At 41.5% G+C, this 17486-nt stretch overlaps 1 protein-coding gene across 5 annotated transcripts in view; it reads left to right on the top strand.

Moving 5' to 3' along the window:
- The window catches only part of MDFIC (MyoD family inhibitor domain containing), a 132285-nt gene that overhangs the window by 105124 nt on the left and 9675 nt on the right, over window positions 1-17486 (top strand). For all 5 annotated transcript variants that reach the window (XR_006387835.1, XM_044280303.1, XM_044280301.1 and 2 more), the window contains exon 4: window positions 11604-11879. Coding sequence is in view for 4 of the 5 variants with exons in the window: in XM_044280303.1 (XP_044136238.1) it covers window positions 11604-11879 (276 nt within the window). In the remaining variant the exon portion in view is untranslated. The remainder of the gene's footprint in view (window positions 1-11603; window positions 11880-17486) is intronic.

Here is a 17486-nt window from a genome sequence, read left to right as displayed (position 1 = left end):
TCTCTTTAGTGAGATAGATGTGTGCCTAGTATACAGCATTTAAAGGAGTGCAGTGAGTCTTTTAAATTAATTCTATATACGCAATCCCAATTGTGTAGTCAATGAAGTATAAAATATTGAAATCAGCTGGGTATACTGTGTTTTTCTTTAAAGCTCTTTTTTTAATAAAACATTTGAAACTGTTCATTGTGAATGTCAAATAGGAATCTTTTCTCTTGTAATATGTAGGAAAATGTGAATTTTCAGTAATAGAGCGTATAGCCTGTCTTTGCTGCAGATGCTCTGTGTTCACACAACTGTTATTTTACATTCTGACATGCACTGCATTTGTTGCTGAATAGTAAGAATACAATTTTTGCTTGTACGAAAGAGTGTAAATGGGATCTTTTGTAAAAGGGAATAGTCTCCTAAGAATGATATAGCAAATGTTGAAAGTTCACATAAAAATGCCACTTTTTGAAAGAAAGGGTTTGTCAAAAAGTTTCTTTGTGCGTTTAATGTGTGCGATTATGTGGCATAAAATGCAGAGTTTGTAAAAATTTCTTGAATATACAGGCAAAATATGAATAATTCAAAACAACTCATAAGTCCAACTCAGTATTGTGTCTTTTATATCTTTGACTGAAGATAACACTGTTCTCCCAATAGAGCTGAATTTGCACAAGTTACACCTCTGAAAATGCCAAATGGTCTTTAGTCTAGTTTTCAGAGCCATCACGTGTATAAAAGAAAGACTACTTATTGAGAATAATAGATCAATAATGTTCCATTCCCCTTGTCTGTTAAGGCGGCCTCATAACCCCCGTCATTTTTAGTGTGTATTTTAAGTAGTATCTTTTATGTTTCTTTAAAAGGGACTAAGCTTCTTTCTGCCATCCGTAAAATAAACCCTTGCAAATTAATTTTAGGCTTGATTATAGCTATACCTGGGGGTTCAAAATGGATCTTGTCTTTTTTCATATTCACTAGTTATTATTACTTACAGAAAAAATCCAAGATAATCATTTAATATATTTCACATTAGCAATTATTCTAGGATAAAGCCATAACTTGATGTTATTTTTTATTATATAGTAACCTAATATTAGCATATTGTGTATTTTTAAATTTTAATCACTATTACAAAAAAGTAGTTTACAAATCAGTAATAGAAGAGTCAGCCGGGATAGTACCTCCTTATGCAGAGCAAAAAAAAATAATATATATTTTTTTCTTACTCTTGTAATAATTTCTTAAATAGGCACTGTAGTATCAACAACAGTAGAAAGGAAGGTATGAAACCTTGTAATATATCTTTTTAAAGAAAAATGCTTCTTTCTTCACTTATCAGCCACTTCTTGTTCCCTGCCGCCTGCACACTACCATTCACTCTCAGCTCTGTGCTAAAATCCATCTTAAGAGAGGCAGAGATCATTTTTTTTAGGTTCATTGGGCGATCAGTTACTGCGGTTACCCATAGAGGTTAATGAAGACTGGATGTAAAGGAGGGAGGGGAGAGAGAGTCAGAGATGATGTTGCCTGCTGGCTTGTAAAGTGGTTTACTGTCTTACCCCATTGCTGGATTTAAAGTTGAAGCCAGCTCCACCATCAGCTGGTTGCAAAATATCTGGCTTCATAATCCATCAATGATCAGCTCTTCATGGAAAAATAGTATTACATGTCAGTAATTCTAATGACAATGCAATATATGGACTGGACGGTTCCAACAGATCCCTCTGGCCAGTAATGATGATGTCCATATGCCCTAGTACTGTATAAGATTTTTCTTAACCACTTCAACCCCGCTAGCTAAAACCCCCTTAATGACCAGGCCACTTTTTACACTTCTGCACTACACTACTTTCACCGTTTATCGCTCGGTCATGCAACTTACCACCCAAATGAATTTTACCTCCTTTTCTTCTCACTAATAGAGCTTTCATTTGGTGGTATTTCATTGCTGCTGACATTTTTACTTTTTTTGTTATTAATCAAAATGTAACGATTGTTTTTGCAAAAAAAATGACATTTTTCACTTTCAGCTGTAAAATTTTGCAAATATCCATATATAAATTTTTCGCTAAATTTATTGTTCTACATGTCTTTGATAAAAAAAAAATGTTTGGGCAAAAAAAAAATGGTTTGGGTAAAAGTTATAGCATTTACAAACTATGGTACAAAAATGTGAATTTCCGCTTTTTGAAGCAGCTCTGACTTTCTGAGCACCTGTCATGTTTGCTGAGGTTCTACAATGCCCAAACAGTAGAAAACCCCCACAAATGACCCCATTTCGGAAAGTAGACACCCTAAGGTATTCGCTGATGGGCATAGTGAGTTCATAGAACTTTTTTATTTTTTGTCACAAGTTAGCGGAAAATGATGATTTTTTTTTTTTTCTTACAAAGTCTCATATTCCACTAACTTGCGACAAAAAAAAAAAAATTCTAGGAACTCGCCATGCCTCTCACGGAATACCTTGGGGTGTCTTCTTTCCAAAATGGGGTCACTTGTGGCGTAGTTTTACTGCCCTGGCAATTTAGGGGCCCAAATGTGTGAGAAGTACTTTGCAATCAAAATGTGTAAAAAATGGCCTGCGAAATCCGAAAGGTGCACTTTGGAATATGTGCCCCTTTGCCCACCTTGGCTGCAAAAAAGTGTCACACATCTGGTATCGCCGTACTCAGGAGAAGTTGGGGAATGTGTTTTGGGGTGTCATTTTACATATAACCATGCTGGGTGAGAGAAATATCTTGGCAGAAGACAACTTTTCCAAATTTTTTATACAAAGTTGGCATTTGACCAAGATATTTATCTCACCCAGCATGGGTATATGTAAATTGACACCCCAAAACACATTCCCCAGCTTCTCCTGAGTACGGCGATACCACATGTGTGACACTTTTTTGCAGCCTAGATGCGCAAAGGTGCCCAAATTCCTTTTAGGAGGGCATTTTTAGACATTTGGATCCCAGACTTCTTCTCACGCTTTAGGGCCCCTAAAAAGCCAGGGCAGTATAAATACCCCACATGTGACCCCACTTTGGAAAGAAGACACCCCAAGGTATTCAATGAGGGGCCTGGCGAGTTCATAGAATTTTTTTTTTTTGGGCATAAGTTAGCGGAAATTGTTTTTTTTTTTTTTTTCACAAAGTCTCATTTTCCGCTAACTTGGGACAAAAATTTTAATCTTTCATGGACTCAATATGCTCCTCAGCGAATACCTTGGGGTGTCTTCTTTCCAAAATGGGGTCAGTTGTGGGGTGTTTGTACTGCCCTGGCATTTGAGGGTCTCCGCAATCATTACATGTATGGCCAGCATTAGGAGTTTCTGCTATTCTCCTTATATTGAGCATACAGGTAATGAGATTTTTTTTTTCGTTCAGCCTCTGGGCTGAAAGAAAAAAATGAACGGCACAGATTTCTTCATTCCCATCGATCAATGTGGATGAAAAAATCTCAGCCAAAAAAAAAAAAGGAGGGGAAAGGCGTCTGCCAGGACATAGGAGCTCCGCCCAACATCCATACCCACTTACTTCGTATGCCCTGGCAAACCAGATTTCTCCATTCACATCAATCGACGTGGATGAATAAATCATTGCCGGGAATTTTTTATTTATTTTTTATATACAAAGTGTTTGCCAAAGCATAGGAACGCCGCCTCCTCCTCAGCTCGTATGCCTTGGCAAACGTATCTTTAACTGCAGAGTAGAAATCTCGTCTTGCAGCGCCGCATACACCGACTTGCGTGTAATCTGACAGCAGCACATCTGTCAGAAAGCACATCAGTGCTGCAGCTAGTCGATCGGTTGGTCCACCTGGAAGGTAAAAAAAAAAAAAAAAAAAAAAAAACAGGCCGCAACGCAATAATTTTATTAACTTTGGAACAGAACATATAAACTTTAACTTTTTGAACTAAACATTAACCTTTTTGCTTACTGGTGTTTTTTTTTTTTTTTACCTTTATAGAACAAACCTCTCCTTCCCCATGGGTCAATGTGCAAAGCGCAAATCGCCCAAAGATGCACTTTGTCCCAGGTGAAAGGAGAAGTTTGCAGCAGCTGTGAGTGAATGGGCCCTAATAGTCCTGTGTGCCTGTCCTGGTGAGATGTGATCCCTATGCTAGGTGTACCTGTGTGTGGTACTTCCGGAAACACTCCCCTAAGCATAGGGCAGGGTGGTCAGGACAGAAATAGCGGTTGTCACGCCTTATTCCACTCCTGCTACAGACACGACATCTTTTTCTGGGTGACGGTTGGGTTGAGGTACCAGCAACGACATTGGGGAAATGTCGCTCGTGTAGACCGCTAACTACACTGGTGGATGGGGCCACGGAACCTCCTGGGTACAGGAGGCTCTCGATGATCTCTTCCTGAAATTTGAGGAAGGATCGTGTTCTCCCAGCCTTACTGTAGAGAACAAAACTATTATACAGAGCCAATTGAATCAAATATACAGGCACCTTCTTATACCAGCGTCTGGTTCTGCGGGAAACTAAATACGGAGACAACATCTAGTCATTGAAGTCCACCCCTCCCATGTGAACGTTATAGTCGTGGACTGAGAGGGGCTTTTCAATGACACGGGTTGCTCGCTCAATTTGTATTGTCGTGTCTGCGTGAATGGAGGAGAGCATGTAAACGTCACGCTTGTCTCTCCATTTCACCGCAAGCAGTTCTTCGTTACACAAGGCAGCCCTCTGCCCCCTTGCAAGACGGGTGCTAACGAGTCATTGGGGGAAGCCCGCGCGACTAGTTCGCGCGGTGCCACAGGCGCCAATCCGTTCTAGAAACAAATGCCTAAAGAGGGCCACACTTGTGTAGAAATTGTCTACATAAAGATGGTACCCCTTGCCGAATAAGGGTGACACCAAGTCCCAGACTATCTTCCCACTGCTCCCCAGGTAGTCAGGGCAACCGACCGGCTCCAGGGTCTGATCTTTTCCCTCATAGACATGAAATTTGTGGGTATAGCCTGTGGCCCTTTCACAGAGCTTATACAATTTGACCCCATACCGGGCGCGCTTGCTTGGGATGTATTGTTTGAAGCCAAGGCGCCCGGTAAAATGTATTAGGGACTCGTCTACGCAGATGTTTTGCTCTGGGGTATACAAATCTGCAAATTTCTGGTTGAAATGGTCTATGAGGGGCCGAATTTTGTGGAGCTGGTCAAAAGCTGGGTGGCCTCTGGGACGGGAGGCGGTGTTGTCGCTAAAGTGCAGGAAACGCAGGATGGTCTCAAATCGTGTCCTGGACATAGCAGCAGAGAACATGGGCATGTGATGAATTGGGTTTGTGGACCAATATGACCGCAATTCATGCCTTTTAGTTAGACCCATGTTGAGGAGAAGGCCCCAAAAAATTTTAATTTCGGAAACTTGGACTGGTTTCCACCGGAAAGGCTGGGCATAAAAGCTTGAAGCTGGGTTAGCGGTTATAAATTGTGTGGCATACCGATTTGTTTCTGCCACAACTAAGTCTAAGAGCTCCGCAGTCAAGAACAGCTCAAAAAATCCCAGGGCCGAACCGATCTGAGCTGTCTCAACCCGAACTCCAGACTGGGCGGTCAAAGGGGGAACTAGAGGTGCGGCTGAAGTTGGGGACTGCCAGCACCTCAGGGATTCTAGGGGCTCTACGGGCACGTCTTTGCGGTGGCTGCGACGGGGTCACTACTGCACGTGCCACGTGCCACCGTACCAGCTTCAACTGCCCTTCTGGTGCTCGCTACTTCACCATGTTCTACGGCAGTGCTGGTACTAGGTCCAGGAAGGGCTGGGCTGCTGGTGTATGCCTCACCACATAATCCGACAGCACCAGCCCCACTCTGCTGCTCTTGAAGCGGATCCTGCGCAACTTGCGGTCTAGCGACACGGGGCCGGGTACGCCTGGTGCTATCAGGGACCTCAGCCTCCTCGTCCGAACTTTGGGTCAGAGAGCCACTGCTTTCTACAGGTTCATATTCTGACCCGCTAGATTCATCAGATGAGGGTTCCCATTCCTCATCCGACTGGGTCAGAAGCCTGTAGGCCTCTTCAGAAGAATACCCCCTGTTTGACATTTGGGCAACTAAATTTAGGGGTATTCCCTGAGACTACCCAAGAAAAAAAGCAAGCCTGTCTTAAAAATGGGAGGCTAGCGAAGTACCGGAGGCCGCTGCGGTTGATAAAAAATATCAAAACAGATTTTTTTATCGCCGCAGCGCGTGTAAAGTGAATGTGCAGTGATCAAAAAAAAAAATTTTTTGTCACTGCGGTGGGGCGGGCGTGGGTGAACGAACGTGTGGGCGACCGATCAGCCTGATCGGGCAAACACTGCGTTTTGGGTGGAGGGCGAACTAAAGTGACACTAATACAGTTATAGATCTGACCGTGATCAGTTTTGATCACTTCCAGATACTATAAAAGTACAAATGCTGATTAGCGATACGCTAATCAGCGAATAAGGGAATGCGGTGCGGTGGGCTGGGCTGGGCGCTAACTGATCCCTAAACTACCTAACCAAGGGGCCTAAACTATACCTAAAACCTAACGGTCAATATCAGTGGAAAAAAAAAGTGACAGTTTGCACTGATCACTTTTTTCCTTTCACTAGTGATTGACAGGGGCGATCAAAGGGGTGATCAAAGGGTTAATTGGGGTTCAGGGGGGTGATCTGGGGTTAGTATGTGGTGTTTGGTGTACTCACTGTGAAGCCTGCTCCTCTGCTGGATCCAACCGACGAAAAGGACCAGCAGAGGAGCAGGGCAGCCATATAACAGATCATATTTACTAATATGATCTGCTATGTGGCTTCTGATTGGATTTTTAAAAAATCAGCAACCTGCCAGTCGCGATCATTGGCTGGCAGGTTGCTGACGAAATGCTCCTTGAACTTTTGCCGGCCCGCGATGCGCATGCGCGGGCCGGCTGTGACCGAAATCTCGCGTCTCGCGAGATGACGCACGGATGCGTCCAGGAGGAGTAAATCAACCACCTCCCGGACGCATCCGTGCGTTAGGCGGTCGGGAGGTGGTTAAAGAGAGTTCTTTTTCAAAGAGGTTTCTTTATTTTCTCTATGTTGCTAAGAGCACATTGCTGATTATTAGCAACCTTTAAATAAAGGCTATAGTCATACAGCATAAGGCTACATTCACACAGCCATATCCATTTTGCAGTCTGCACACCGTGGATCCACAAACTGTGGATACTGGCCGTTTACATCCCACACTTTTTAACGGGGCCCTTTGTCAAATGATTGTTCTTGTCCACAAAAAGAAGAAGAAAAGGACATGTTCTATAATTTGCGTCACAGCAGCACGGATAAAGACAACACATGAATGACATCCATGACTTGTCCTCATTTTTTGCAGCCCCATAGAAATGAATGAGTTTGTGTGTGATCTGCAAAACTGCAGATCGGACGAGAACTGAAAATGAGGCCTAACTATGTTACGGCACCTTTGAACTCCAGTTCAAATTAACCACTAAACAAACTCAGGCTGAGAACATTGCAATGCCACTGCCACAGAGGCCCCCTAGAAATGGAAGATTGGTTACTGTAGGTTCTGGTAGACTGAGAGTTGTGGATAGAAGGCATGTCCCACAGTCTGTGGCTCTCCATAATTCATTTGCAGCACTTTCAGAGTGCAAGAGCAACATGGAGGATGGCTCAAGCACAGTGGGTGAGGAACAATCATCTCCCATGCCTAAAGTATGTAAGACTGCAACCAAAGACAAAAAGGAGAAGGTGAGGATTGATAGTAAGCAGCTGTTGGTGGGCGATTCCATCATAAGAGGTTTGAAGTTTGAGGAGAATGGTGTTGTGAGATGTCTCCCTGGTGCTACCGCTAGCAGGGATAGACGACGGATCCTAAATATTGTTAGGCAAGCAAAGCAGGAAAGGGAAGTGGATGTTATTCTCCATCTTGGGACAAACGATCTGGCATGCAATGAGGTTTCAAAGGTGAAGGAAGCTTTTCACACACTTGGAAAGGATATACGGGAGGTTGCATCAACTGTTTCATTCTCTGCAGTTTTGCCTGTGCAGAACCTTCAGCATGACAGGAAGATGCGCATTAAGGAATTTAATGTATGGCTTGTTGAATGGTGTCTGAACCAAGGGTTTGGCTTTGTGACTCATGTTAGCTCTTGTTGGAATGGAAAAGAACTGTACAAGAAAGATGGTTTGCATCTTTCTCTCAAGGGAACGAATGTCCTCGGTGAACAGTTCCAAGTATTTGCTAAGAAGCATTTAAACTAGGAAAGGGGGGCAAAAGAGTGATAATCCAGCAGTCTGACTGCCCCCCGGAACAATGTCAGAAGAGGCCAGTAGCACAAAGGTTAAGAAATGATAAGCTCAGAGTCTTGTCTACAAATGCTCGCAGTCTAGGGAATAAGATCAATGAACTTGAGGCTATAATGGCATCTGAGAATATAGATGTAGTGGCTGTTACTGAGACGTGGTTCAAGGGGAGTAATGACTGGGATACATCAATACCAGGGTTCTCTCTATACAGGAAAGACAGAGTAGGCAAGAAGGGGGGGAGGGGTGGCCCTGTATGTGAAAGATAGCATAAAATCTAATTTGATACAAGTTAGCGAGAACAATTTGGAGTCAGTTTGGGTTACCTTGCAGCTTGATAATCATAAGGTAACTCGTGTAGGTGTGATATATAGACCACCTAGCCAAGTCAAAGAATTAGATGATCTACTAGTTGAGGAAATAGCTAAAATGACATTGAAGGGGGAAGTTATCATTATGGGAGACTTCAATCTTCCTGATGTAAACTGGAAAACCAAAATAGCTAGTTCTGCCAGGAGTATAGATATTCTAAATTCCCTACTGGGATTATCTCTACAGCAAGTAGTGGAGGAGCCAACCTGGAAGGAGGCCATTTTAGATTTAGTATTCACAAATGGGAATTTGGTATCTGATATTACTGTAGGGAAAGCTTGGGATCTAGTGATCTCCAGTCAGTGTGGTTTACTATAAGTCACACCACACAAAAACAAAAGTTTTAGATTTTAGAAAAACTGACTTTTCTAAAATTAGATTAGTGGTACACGAGTCCCTATCAGACTGGAACAGTTTTTTATTGGAGTCCAGGAGAAATGGGACTACTTAAAAGTGGCACTATTGAAGGCAACAGAAAATTGCATTAGGCTTGTCAGTAAAAGCAAAAAAAGGAAGAGACCACTGTGGTACTCAGTAGAAGTGGCCAAAATTATTAAAAACAAAAAGATAGCATTTAGGAATTATAAAATAAAAATAAAAATGAGGATGACAGACAAATTTATAAGATTAGGCAGAGAGAGGCCAAACAAGTTATAAGAGCTTCTAAAGCACAGGCAGAAGAGAAATTAGCTCAGTCAGGGAAAAAAGGCGATAAGGCATTCTTCAGATACATAAATGAAAAAAGGAAACTAAAACAAGGAATTACCAAATTAAAAACTAAAGGAAGGTATATGGAAGAAGATAAAGAACTAGCTGACTGCCTCAATGAATACTTCTGTTCAGTTTTTACAAAGGAAAATGAAGGAGAAGGACCTCAGTTAGGAAAGAAGACTAATGAATCTTTTGACGCATGTGTCTTTACAGAGGAAGAGGTTCTAAGTCAACTGTCTAAAATTAATACAAATAAGTCACAGGGGCCTGATGGGATACACCCAAAGCTATTAAAAGAGCTCAGCGGTGATCTAGCAAAACCATTAACAGATTTATTTAACCAATAAATCTTAGGAAAACTAGAGAAATGGTCAAAAATCTGGCAACTAAAATTTAATGTTGATAAGTGCAAGATAATGCACCTGGGACGTAAAAACCCAAGAGCAGAATATAAAATCAGTGATACAGTCCTAACCTCAGTATCTGAGGAAAGGGATTTATGGATCATTATTTCAGAAGACTTAAAGGTAGGCAGACAATGTCATAGAGCAGCAGGAAATGCTAGCAGAATGCTTGGGTGTAAAGGGAGAGGAGTTCCCAGTAGAAAGAGGGAGGTGCTCATGCCGCACTACAGAGCACTAGTGAGACCTCATTTGGAGTATTGTGCTCATTACTGGAGACCATATCTCCAGAAGGATATTGATACTTTGGAGAGAGTTCAGAGAAGAGCTACTAAACTGGTACATGGATTGCAGGATAAAACTTACCAGGAACGATTAAAGGAACTTAACATGTATAGCTTGGAAGAAAGACGAGACAGAGGGGATATGATAGAAACTTTTAAATACATAAAGGGAATCAACAAGGTAAAAGAGGAAAGAATATTTAAAAGAAGAAAAACTGCTACAAGAGGACATAGTTTTAAATTAAAGGGGCAAAGGTTTAAAAGTAATATCAGGAAGTATTACTTTACTGAGAGAGTAGTGGATGCATGGAATAGACTTTCTGCAGAAGTGGTAGCTACAAATACAGTGGAGGAGGTTAAGCATGCATGGGATAGGCATAAGGCCACCCTTCATATAAGATAGGGCCAGGGGCTATCCATAGTATTTAGTATATTGGGCAGACTAGATGGGCCAAATGGTTCTTATCTGCTGACACATTCTATGTTTCTAAGTTATGGGGCCCTTTCTGGACATTGCTCAAACAGTTGTATGATGACTCACAATTTTTTTTCTTAAAGAGGATCTTTCATGGGTTTATGTGTTAGAAACTGTTATGCTTACCAGATAGGGCAAGCACATTTTTTTAATTCTAAAATATCCCTCTGTTTTGGTGCTGTGTCTCCCGCTGTTTTTAGTGCCTCAGAATTTAGACCATCGGTACAGGGAGAGGAGATGACTGGGTTTCTCAATGGGTGTCTCCTTCTCCCTGGCTGTAGCGAGGTCCAATTGCAGTGGAGAGCGTCACAGCCAGGGAGAAGGAGACGCCCATTAAGAAACCCCGCCATCTCCTCCTCCTTTCACCAATACTCAAAATTAACATATGAGGCACCAAAAACAGCAGGGACACAGCGCTGGAACGAAGGGGTATTTTAGAAGAAAAAAAAGTGCTTGCATCTGTAGGGGCCTATCTTGTAAGCATACCAGTTTCTAACACATAAACCCATGAAAGGTCCTCTTTAAACTTTAGTTCTTATACCCAAAATACTATACAATTACTTAAACCATTTACATGTTAGAAGTCGAAATTTCAGCGACTGGTCTCATATGGGCCCTCCCTGTGTAACATTTACGTAAAATAGACGAGAATAAGAATAAGAAATTTTTATAAGAATAAGAAATTATGGAAGGCTTGGATGGGTTAGTTAGTACAGAAACTTTTTTTTTGTTCATTTGGTTAATGCTAGTCACTAAGCTTTCATTTAATGTGTTGATTTTTTGTTAAATGACTTTGTATTTGCTAAATATCCATGTACGTTTAGTTATGGGATCATTCAGCTTACATTCCTGTTTCTGATTGTATTCATTGGATTTTGAAGTTAAGAGAAGAGTTTCCTTTTCGAAGCAACAGTCACCATCACTTTATAATCTACAAAATAATGTACATAGATTCAAAAAGTGGAAATCTGTATATAAGAAAGCAAAAGGATGTTAAGTGTCTCATTTTCTCTAAAATGTATTTTAGCATATTTTTCTGGCTGTAGTATTTGAGAATTCTGTCTAATCTTTTTAATCTTTTCTGTATTTTTTCTCTACGTTTAAGCCCAACCTCAGAGTCTGCCTCTGCCAAATATTTCAGCACTGGAACAGAGCGAGGAAGAAACTAGCAAGATACAAAATGGTCATGTAGGTCTGAGTAATATCAATGGAATCCACAATGGGGTCAAACATATTGCTGCAGATCATAGAAAGTTATCAGCTCCTGTTTCTCAAAAAATGCACAGGAAGATCCAGTCCAGTTTGTCTGTGAGCAGTGATGGCAGCAAAAAAAGCAAAATGAGTTCAACATATTCTCAAAAACCTGGCGCTTCACCAGAAGGTAAACAGATTCCTTATTGATCTAAATCAGTCTGTTATAATATTTTATGCTGTTATAATATTTTCATCCTAGGACTTAACTTAATTCACTGTGCAGGTTTTCCTTCATTTCAATACGCGTGCTGTATACAGTTGTTTTAACCCCTTAAGGACTAGGATTGCATTTTCCTTTTCTCTTTCCTGCCTTCCAAGAGCCGCAGCTTTTTAATTTTTTCTTTCACATAGCTATATAAGGGCTTATTTTTTGTGGGGCAAGTTTTTAATTTGCCATACCTTCTGTTGGAAACCAGGGAAAATTTTGTTTGTGGGGTGGGGGTGAAATTGAAAAAAAAGCCCCAATTCTGTCATAGTTCTTGTTTTTACAGTGTCCACTATGCTCTAAAAATAAATATGACACCCTTATTCTGTGGTTCAGCACAATTACAGCAATACCAAATTCATGTTGTTATGTTTACTACTTTTTAAATAAAAACCTTTAAAGAGAATACAAGAAAAATCTTTGCATCACCATATTCTATCACCCATAACCTTTTTACATTTCTGTCTACAGCTGTGTGAGGGCTTGTTTTTGCAGGGCGAGCTGTAGTTTTTATTTAGTACCACATTGGTGTGCATACAACTTTTACTTTTTATTTTAAAAAAATTGGGGAAAAGGTGACCACACAGGAGTAATATTTTTATATTTTAATAGTTCAGACATTTCTGACTCGTAGGTACTTATTTTTTTATTGTTTATTTATGCCTTTATTTAAAACTAAGAAAAGGTAGGCTGATTTGAATTTTGTTTTATTTTTATAAAAAATAAATATGTTTACTGTAATTTAAGTCCTTTTAGGCGACTTAGTTACATAGTTGATATGGTTGAAAAAAGACATAAGTCCATCAAGTTCAACCAAGGGAAAGGTGGGGACACGAAGTGAGACTACAGATTTCAACACATTTTCATAAGCATTAATGTTGTTTACTTTTTTGAATTCATCTAAACCCTTTTTAAAACTGTCCACTGTTTCTGCTGTGACCACGTCCTGAGAAAGTCTATTCCACAGATTCACAGTTCTTACAGTAAAAAAGTTTTGACGCTTCGGGAGACTAAACTTTTTCTTCTCCAGTCGGAGGCAGTGCCCCCTTGTCTTTTGGGGGGATTTTACATGGAAACGTTTTTCAAATTTTTTTTTTGTATGGCCCAGTTATATATTTGTACTGGTTAATCTTAGACGTCTCTTCTCAAGACTAAATAAATTAAATTCTTTTAATCTTCTTCATAACTAAGACCCTCCATGCCCCATATCAGTTTAGTTGCTCTCCTTTGTACTTTTTCCAGCTGCAGTGTGTCCTTTCTGTGGGCTGGTCTCTAGAATTGAACTGCATATTCCAGATGAGCCCGCACCAACGCTTTGTAAAGTGGTAATATTACATCCCTGCCCAGCGAGTCCATACCTCGTTTAATGCATGACAGTATCCTGGTGGCCTTAGAAGCAGCTGGTTGACATTGTATGCTGTTATTTAATCTATCATCTACAAAGACACCCAAATCCTTCTCTAGAAGTGACTCCCCCAGTGTTACATCCTCTAGGACACATTAAGAGAGCAGGCTGTTATGGTTGCGGCGATACCTATTATGTTTGTTTTTTAAATATATTTTGGTTTTAAACAATAAAAGCATTTTTGAAACACTTTTTGTGATAAAAGGTGAAAAAAAATTGCTTTTTTTAGCACAGTTTTTATTTTTTACAGTGTTGACCGGACGGGGTGGATCATGGCATATTTTTATAGAGCAGGTTGTTATGGACGCAGCAATACATAATATATGTTTTTTAGTTTGTTTTTTCTAATTTTTTTTTAAATTTTAAATGTCTCTTTTTATGGGGAAGGGGCTTTTTTTTTATTGAAACTTTAATTTTTTTATTGTTAAAACACTTTTATTTCACTTTTATTATTTTTGTCCTGCTATGGGACTTCAACATTTCAGGGTCTGATCCCTGTTTCAATACAACATAATACATCTATATTGTGCTGTATTGAACTGTCAGTGCCTTACATTGTAAGACGCTGACAGTTTCCTAGGAGACCCAGCCCTGGAGCTGGATCTTTTGAGCTTCCGTAGCTGGCAGTCCCGATGTTGGGACGGTCATAGCAATCATTGGGTCCCTGTCCCCTCGCCACGGGGACGCGATGGGGATGTACAAGCTCACTGCGGCATACAGGGGGTTATTCCGCCGGCATCAGTGTTTTCACCGATGCTGGCAGATACAGCAGGGGCCCAGCTGTCAGTATCAGTCGGGCCCCTGCTGCTCATCGCGGCAGCGTGTGTGGGGCAGCCGGTTAACCCTAGGATGAGAATGCTCGCCCTAAGGCGTTAAATACCGGCCAATTAGGATGAGCATTCTCGTCCTAGGTCGGCAACGTGTTAACATTAGCTCTAGATTTTCTGATTTTCCGTCTTCATTTTCTGACGGCTACATTTCTTTTGATTTTCCGCCGATCGTCCTGTGTAGGGGCTCGGGTTTTGCAGAAAGAGCTAATGTTTTTATTGTTACCATTATTTGGTACAGTACATATACATGATATGTTGATCATTCAATATTACACTTTTTGGGTGCAAGGTGACCAAAAATGACTATTTTGCCACAGTTTTTATTTTTTTTTATTTTTTTAACAGCGTTCACCTTAGGGGTTAGATCATGTGATATTTTTATAGAGCAGGTTGTTATGGACACAGCAATACCTAATAGGTCTACTTTTTTTGAATTTATTTCAGTTTTACACAATAAAAGTATTTTTGTAAAAATAAAATCATGTTTTAGTGTCTTCATTTTCTGAAAGCCATTTTTATTTTTTATTTTTGGGTACTTGTCTTATGTAGGAGCTCATTTTTTGCAGGACGAGGTGACGGTTTGATTGGCACTATTTTGGGGTACATATAAGTAGGGATCGACCGATATAGATTTTTTAGGGCCGATACCGATACCGATAATTTGTGAACTTTCAGGCCGATAGCCGATAATTTATACCGATATTCTGGGAATTTTCATTTTTGGAAAAAAAATAAAAAATTCCCACAAATCTGCTGAAAATTAATGTTTATTGTTAATGTGTATTTTTTTTTTTTTGTAAATCTTTCTTTTTCATTTATATTTAATATTTTGGTGTTTTTATTAATTTTTTTGTAACTAACTTTTAGCCCCCTTAGGGACTGGAACCCTTGTCCTATTCACCCTGATAGAGATCTATCAGGGTGAATAGGAGCTCACACTGTCCCTGCTGCTGTGTGCTTTGTGAACACAGCAGCATGGAGCTTATCATGGCAGCCAGGGCTTCATTAGCATCCTGGCTGCCATGGTAACCGATCGGAGCCCCAGCATTACACTGCTGGGGCTCCGATCGGAGGAGCAAGGGAGAGGGGATCCTGTGGAGGGGCGCACTGCGACTGGGGTGGGGGGGCCCTATGCGCCACCACTGCTTAATACTGGGGGGGGGGGCGCACTGTGCCACCAATGCTTAATACTGGGGGGGCTTGGGGGGGAGGCACACTGCGCCACCAAAGCTTAATACTGGGGGGGGGGGGCGCACTGCGCCACCAATGCTTAATACTGGGGGGGGGGGGCGCACTGCGCCACCAATGTCTGATACTGGGGGGCTTGGGGGGGCGCACTGCGCCACCAATGAAGCTTAATCTCACATTTATTCATAAACAGGAGGCGGGAGCTGGCTGCAGGATCGCATAGCCGGCTCCCGACCTCTATGAGCAGTAGCTGCGATCCGCGGCACCTGAGGAGTTAACTACCGCAGATCGCAGCTACAGCTCATAGAGGTGGGGAGCCGCTATGTGATCCTGCAGCTCCCGCCTCCTGTATATGAATGAATGATAGATTAATCTTCATTGGTGGAGCAGTGGCCATAGCTCCTCCCCTCCTCCTGTCCCCTGTCCTCTCATTGGCGGCAGCGGCAGGAGCAGCACAGGGGGAGGAGACACTGCTCCTTCTCCCCTGTGCTGCTAAGGGGAACACGGAGAGCGCTGTCAGCAGCGCGATCTGTGTTCCCCATACACTATCGGAATATCGGCAAAATAGATGCCGATACCGATAGTGTTCAAAATCCTGAATATCGGCCGATAATATCGGTAAATCCGATAATCTGTCGATCCCTACATATAAGTACTATAAAGTAACAAATAAAAGGGTTTGCACAGGCGATATATATTGATTACCTATCCTCAGGATAGGTCATCAATATCTGATTGGTGGGCGTTTGACATCTGGCACCCACGCCGATCAGCTGTTTGAAGAGGAGACGGCATGCCATGCAAGTGCTACTTACTCTTCATTACACTGCCCCTTGCTTCAAAAGTGCAGAGTACTTGACCCATTCTGTTATAATTACACTACCACTACTGCAATCTCTTCAAACAGCTGATCGGTAGGGGTGCCGGGTGTCGGACCCCTGCTGACCAGATATTGATGACTTATCCTGAGAATAGGTCATCAAGATATACTGCCTGCACAACCACTTCAGCAAATTGCATTTGTTATGTAGAGAAAGTTTATATAAACCACTTACTAATGTATTATTCCATATTGCTTCCATTGCTGTGTGGATTCATTTTTCCATCACATTATACATTGCTTGTTTCCATGGCTACAATAACCCTGCAGTCCATCAGAGGTGGCCGTGCTTCCACACTATAGAAAAAAGCACCAGCCCATGTGAGCTCCTACGGTCCTGTTCACCAGAGAGGCCGGCACTTTTTCCTATAGTGCGCAAGCACGGCCATGGGTGATGGATTGCAGGGTGTTCGTAACCATGGAAACGAGCAGTGTATAATGTAATGGAAACCTAAACCAAGCTAGCAAAGGAAGCAGTATGGACAATCACAATACATTAGTAAGTGGCTTATATTAACTTTCTCTACATAATAAATGCCACTTGCTGAAGTGACACAGCCCCTACATAATTGGGCATCCTTATCCTGACGATGGATGTCCAGAAGCCGATAAAGGAGCAAGTCCTCGTTTATCGGCTGCTCAATTCTATGAACTACCGTAATTATCGCAAACAAGCATTTCTTTGAATGCTCGTTCGCGATAATTTCACGATAATCATGTGATCTCACAGAGGCTGTATTATTGTCTCTCAGAAAACTTCTAACAACGGCTGCTCTTACAGGTTATAGTTACTAGATTTCTGAAGAAGGGCCGTTCATCCAGGGATTGGAGTCGGGAAGAAATTTTTTTCCCCTAAAATGAGGAAAATTGGCTTCTACCTCACAGGGTTTTTTTGCCTTCCTCTGGATCAGCTTGCAGGATTACAGGCCAAACTGGATGGACAAATGTCTTTTTTCTGCCTCATAAACTGTTACTGTTTTTTGCATTCCCCCCTCCCCCCCCCCCCCCCCCCAAAAAAAAAGTTTTTAGTACATTGTATGCATGCCAGAGTGTTGGCCCTAAAAATACAACTTCTCTTGCAAAGACAGCAGCTACATTGACAGAAAATTACGTCTCTCAAAAGTCATTGCTTAAAAAAATAAAAGTTGCTGAATCCCGAGGGGGTTAATGTCAGATCTGATCTGAATATACATCTTATCTACAGCTTAGTGAATAGTGCCCAAAAA

This window comes from Bufo gargarizans, chromosome 2 (genome assembly GCF_014858855.1).
Source record: "Bufo gargarizans isolate SCDJY-AF-19 chromosome 2, ASM1485885v1, whole genome shotgun sequence".
Classification (NCBI taxonomy): Eukaryota; Metazoa; Chordata; class Amphibia; order Anura; family Bufonidae; genus Bufo; species Bufo gargarizans.
Note: the sequence above shows the minus strand (reverse complement) of the source record. Positions and strands in the feature narration are given on the sequence as shown.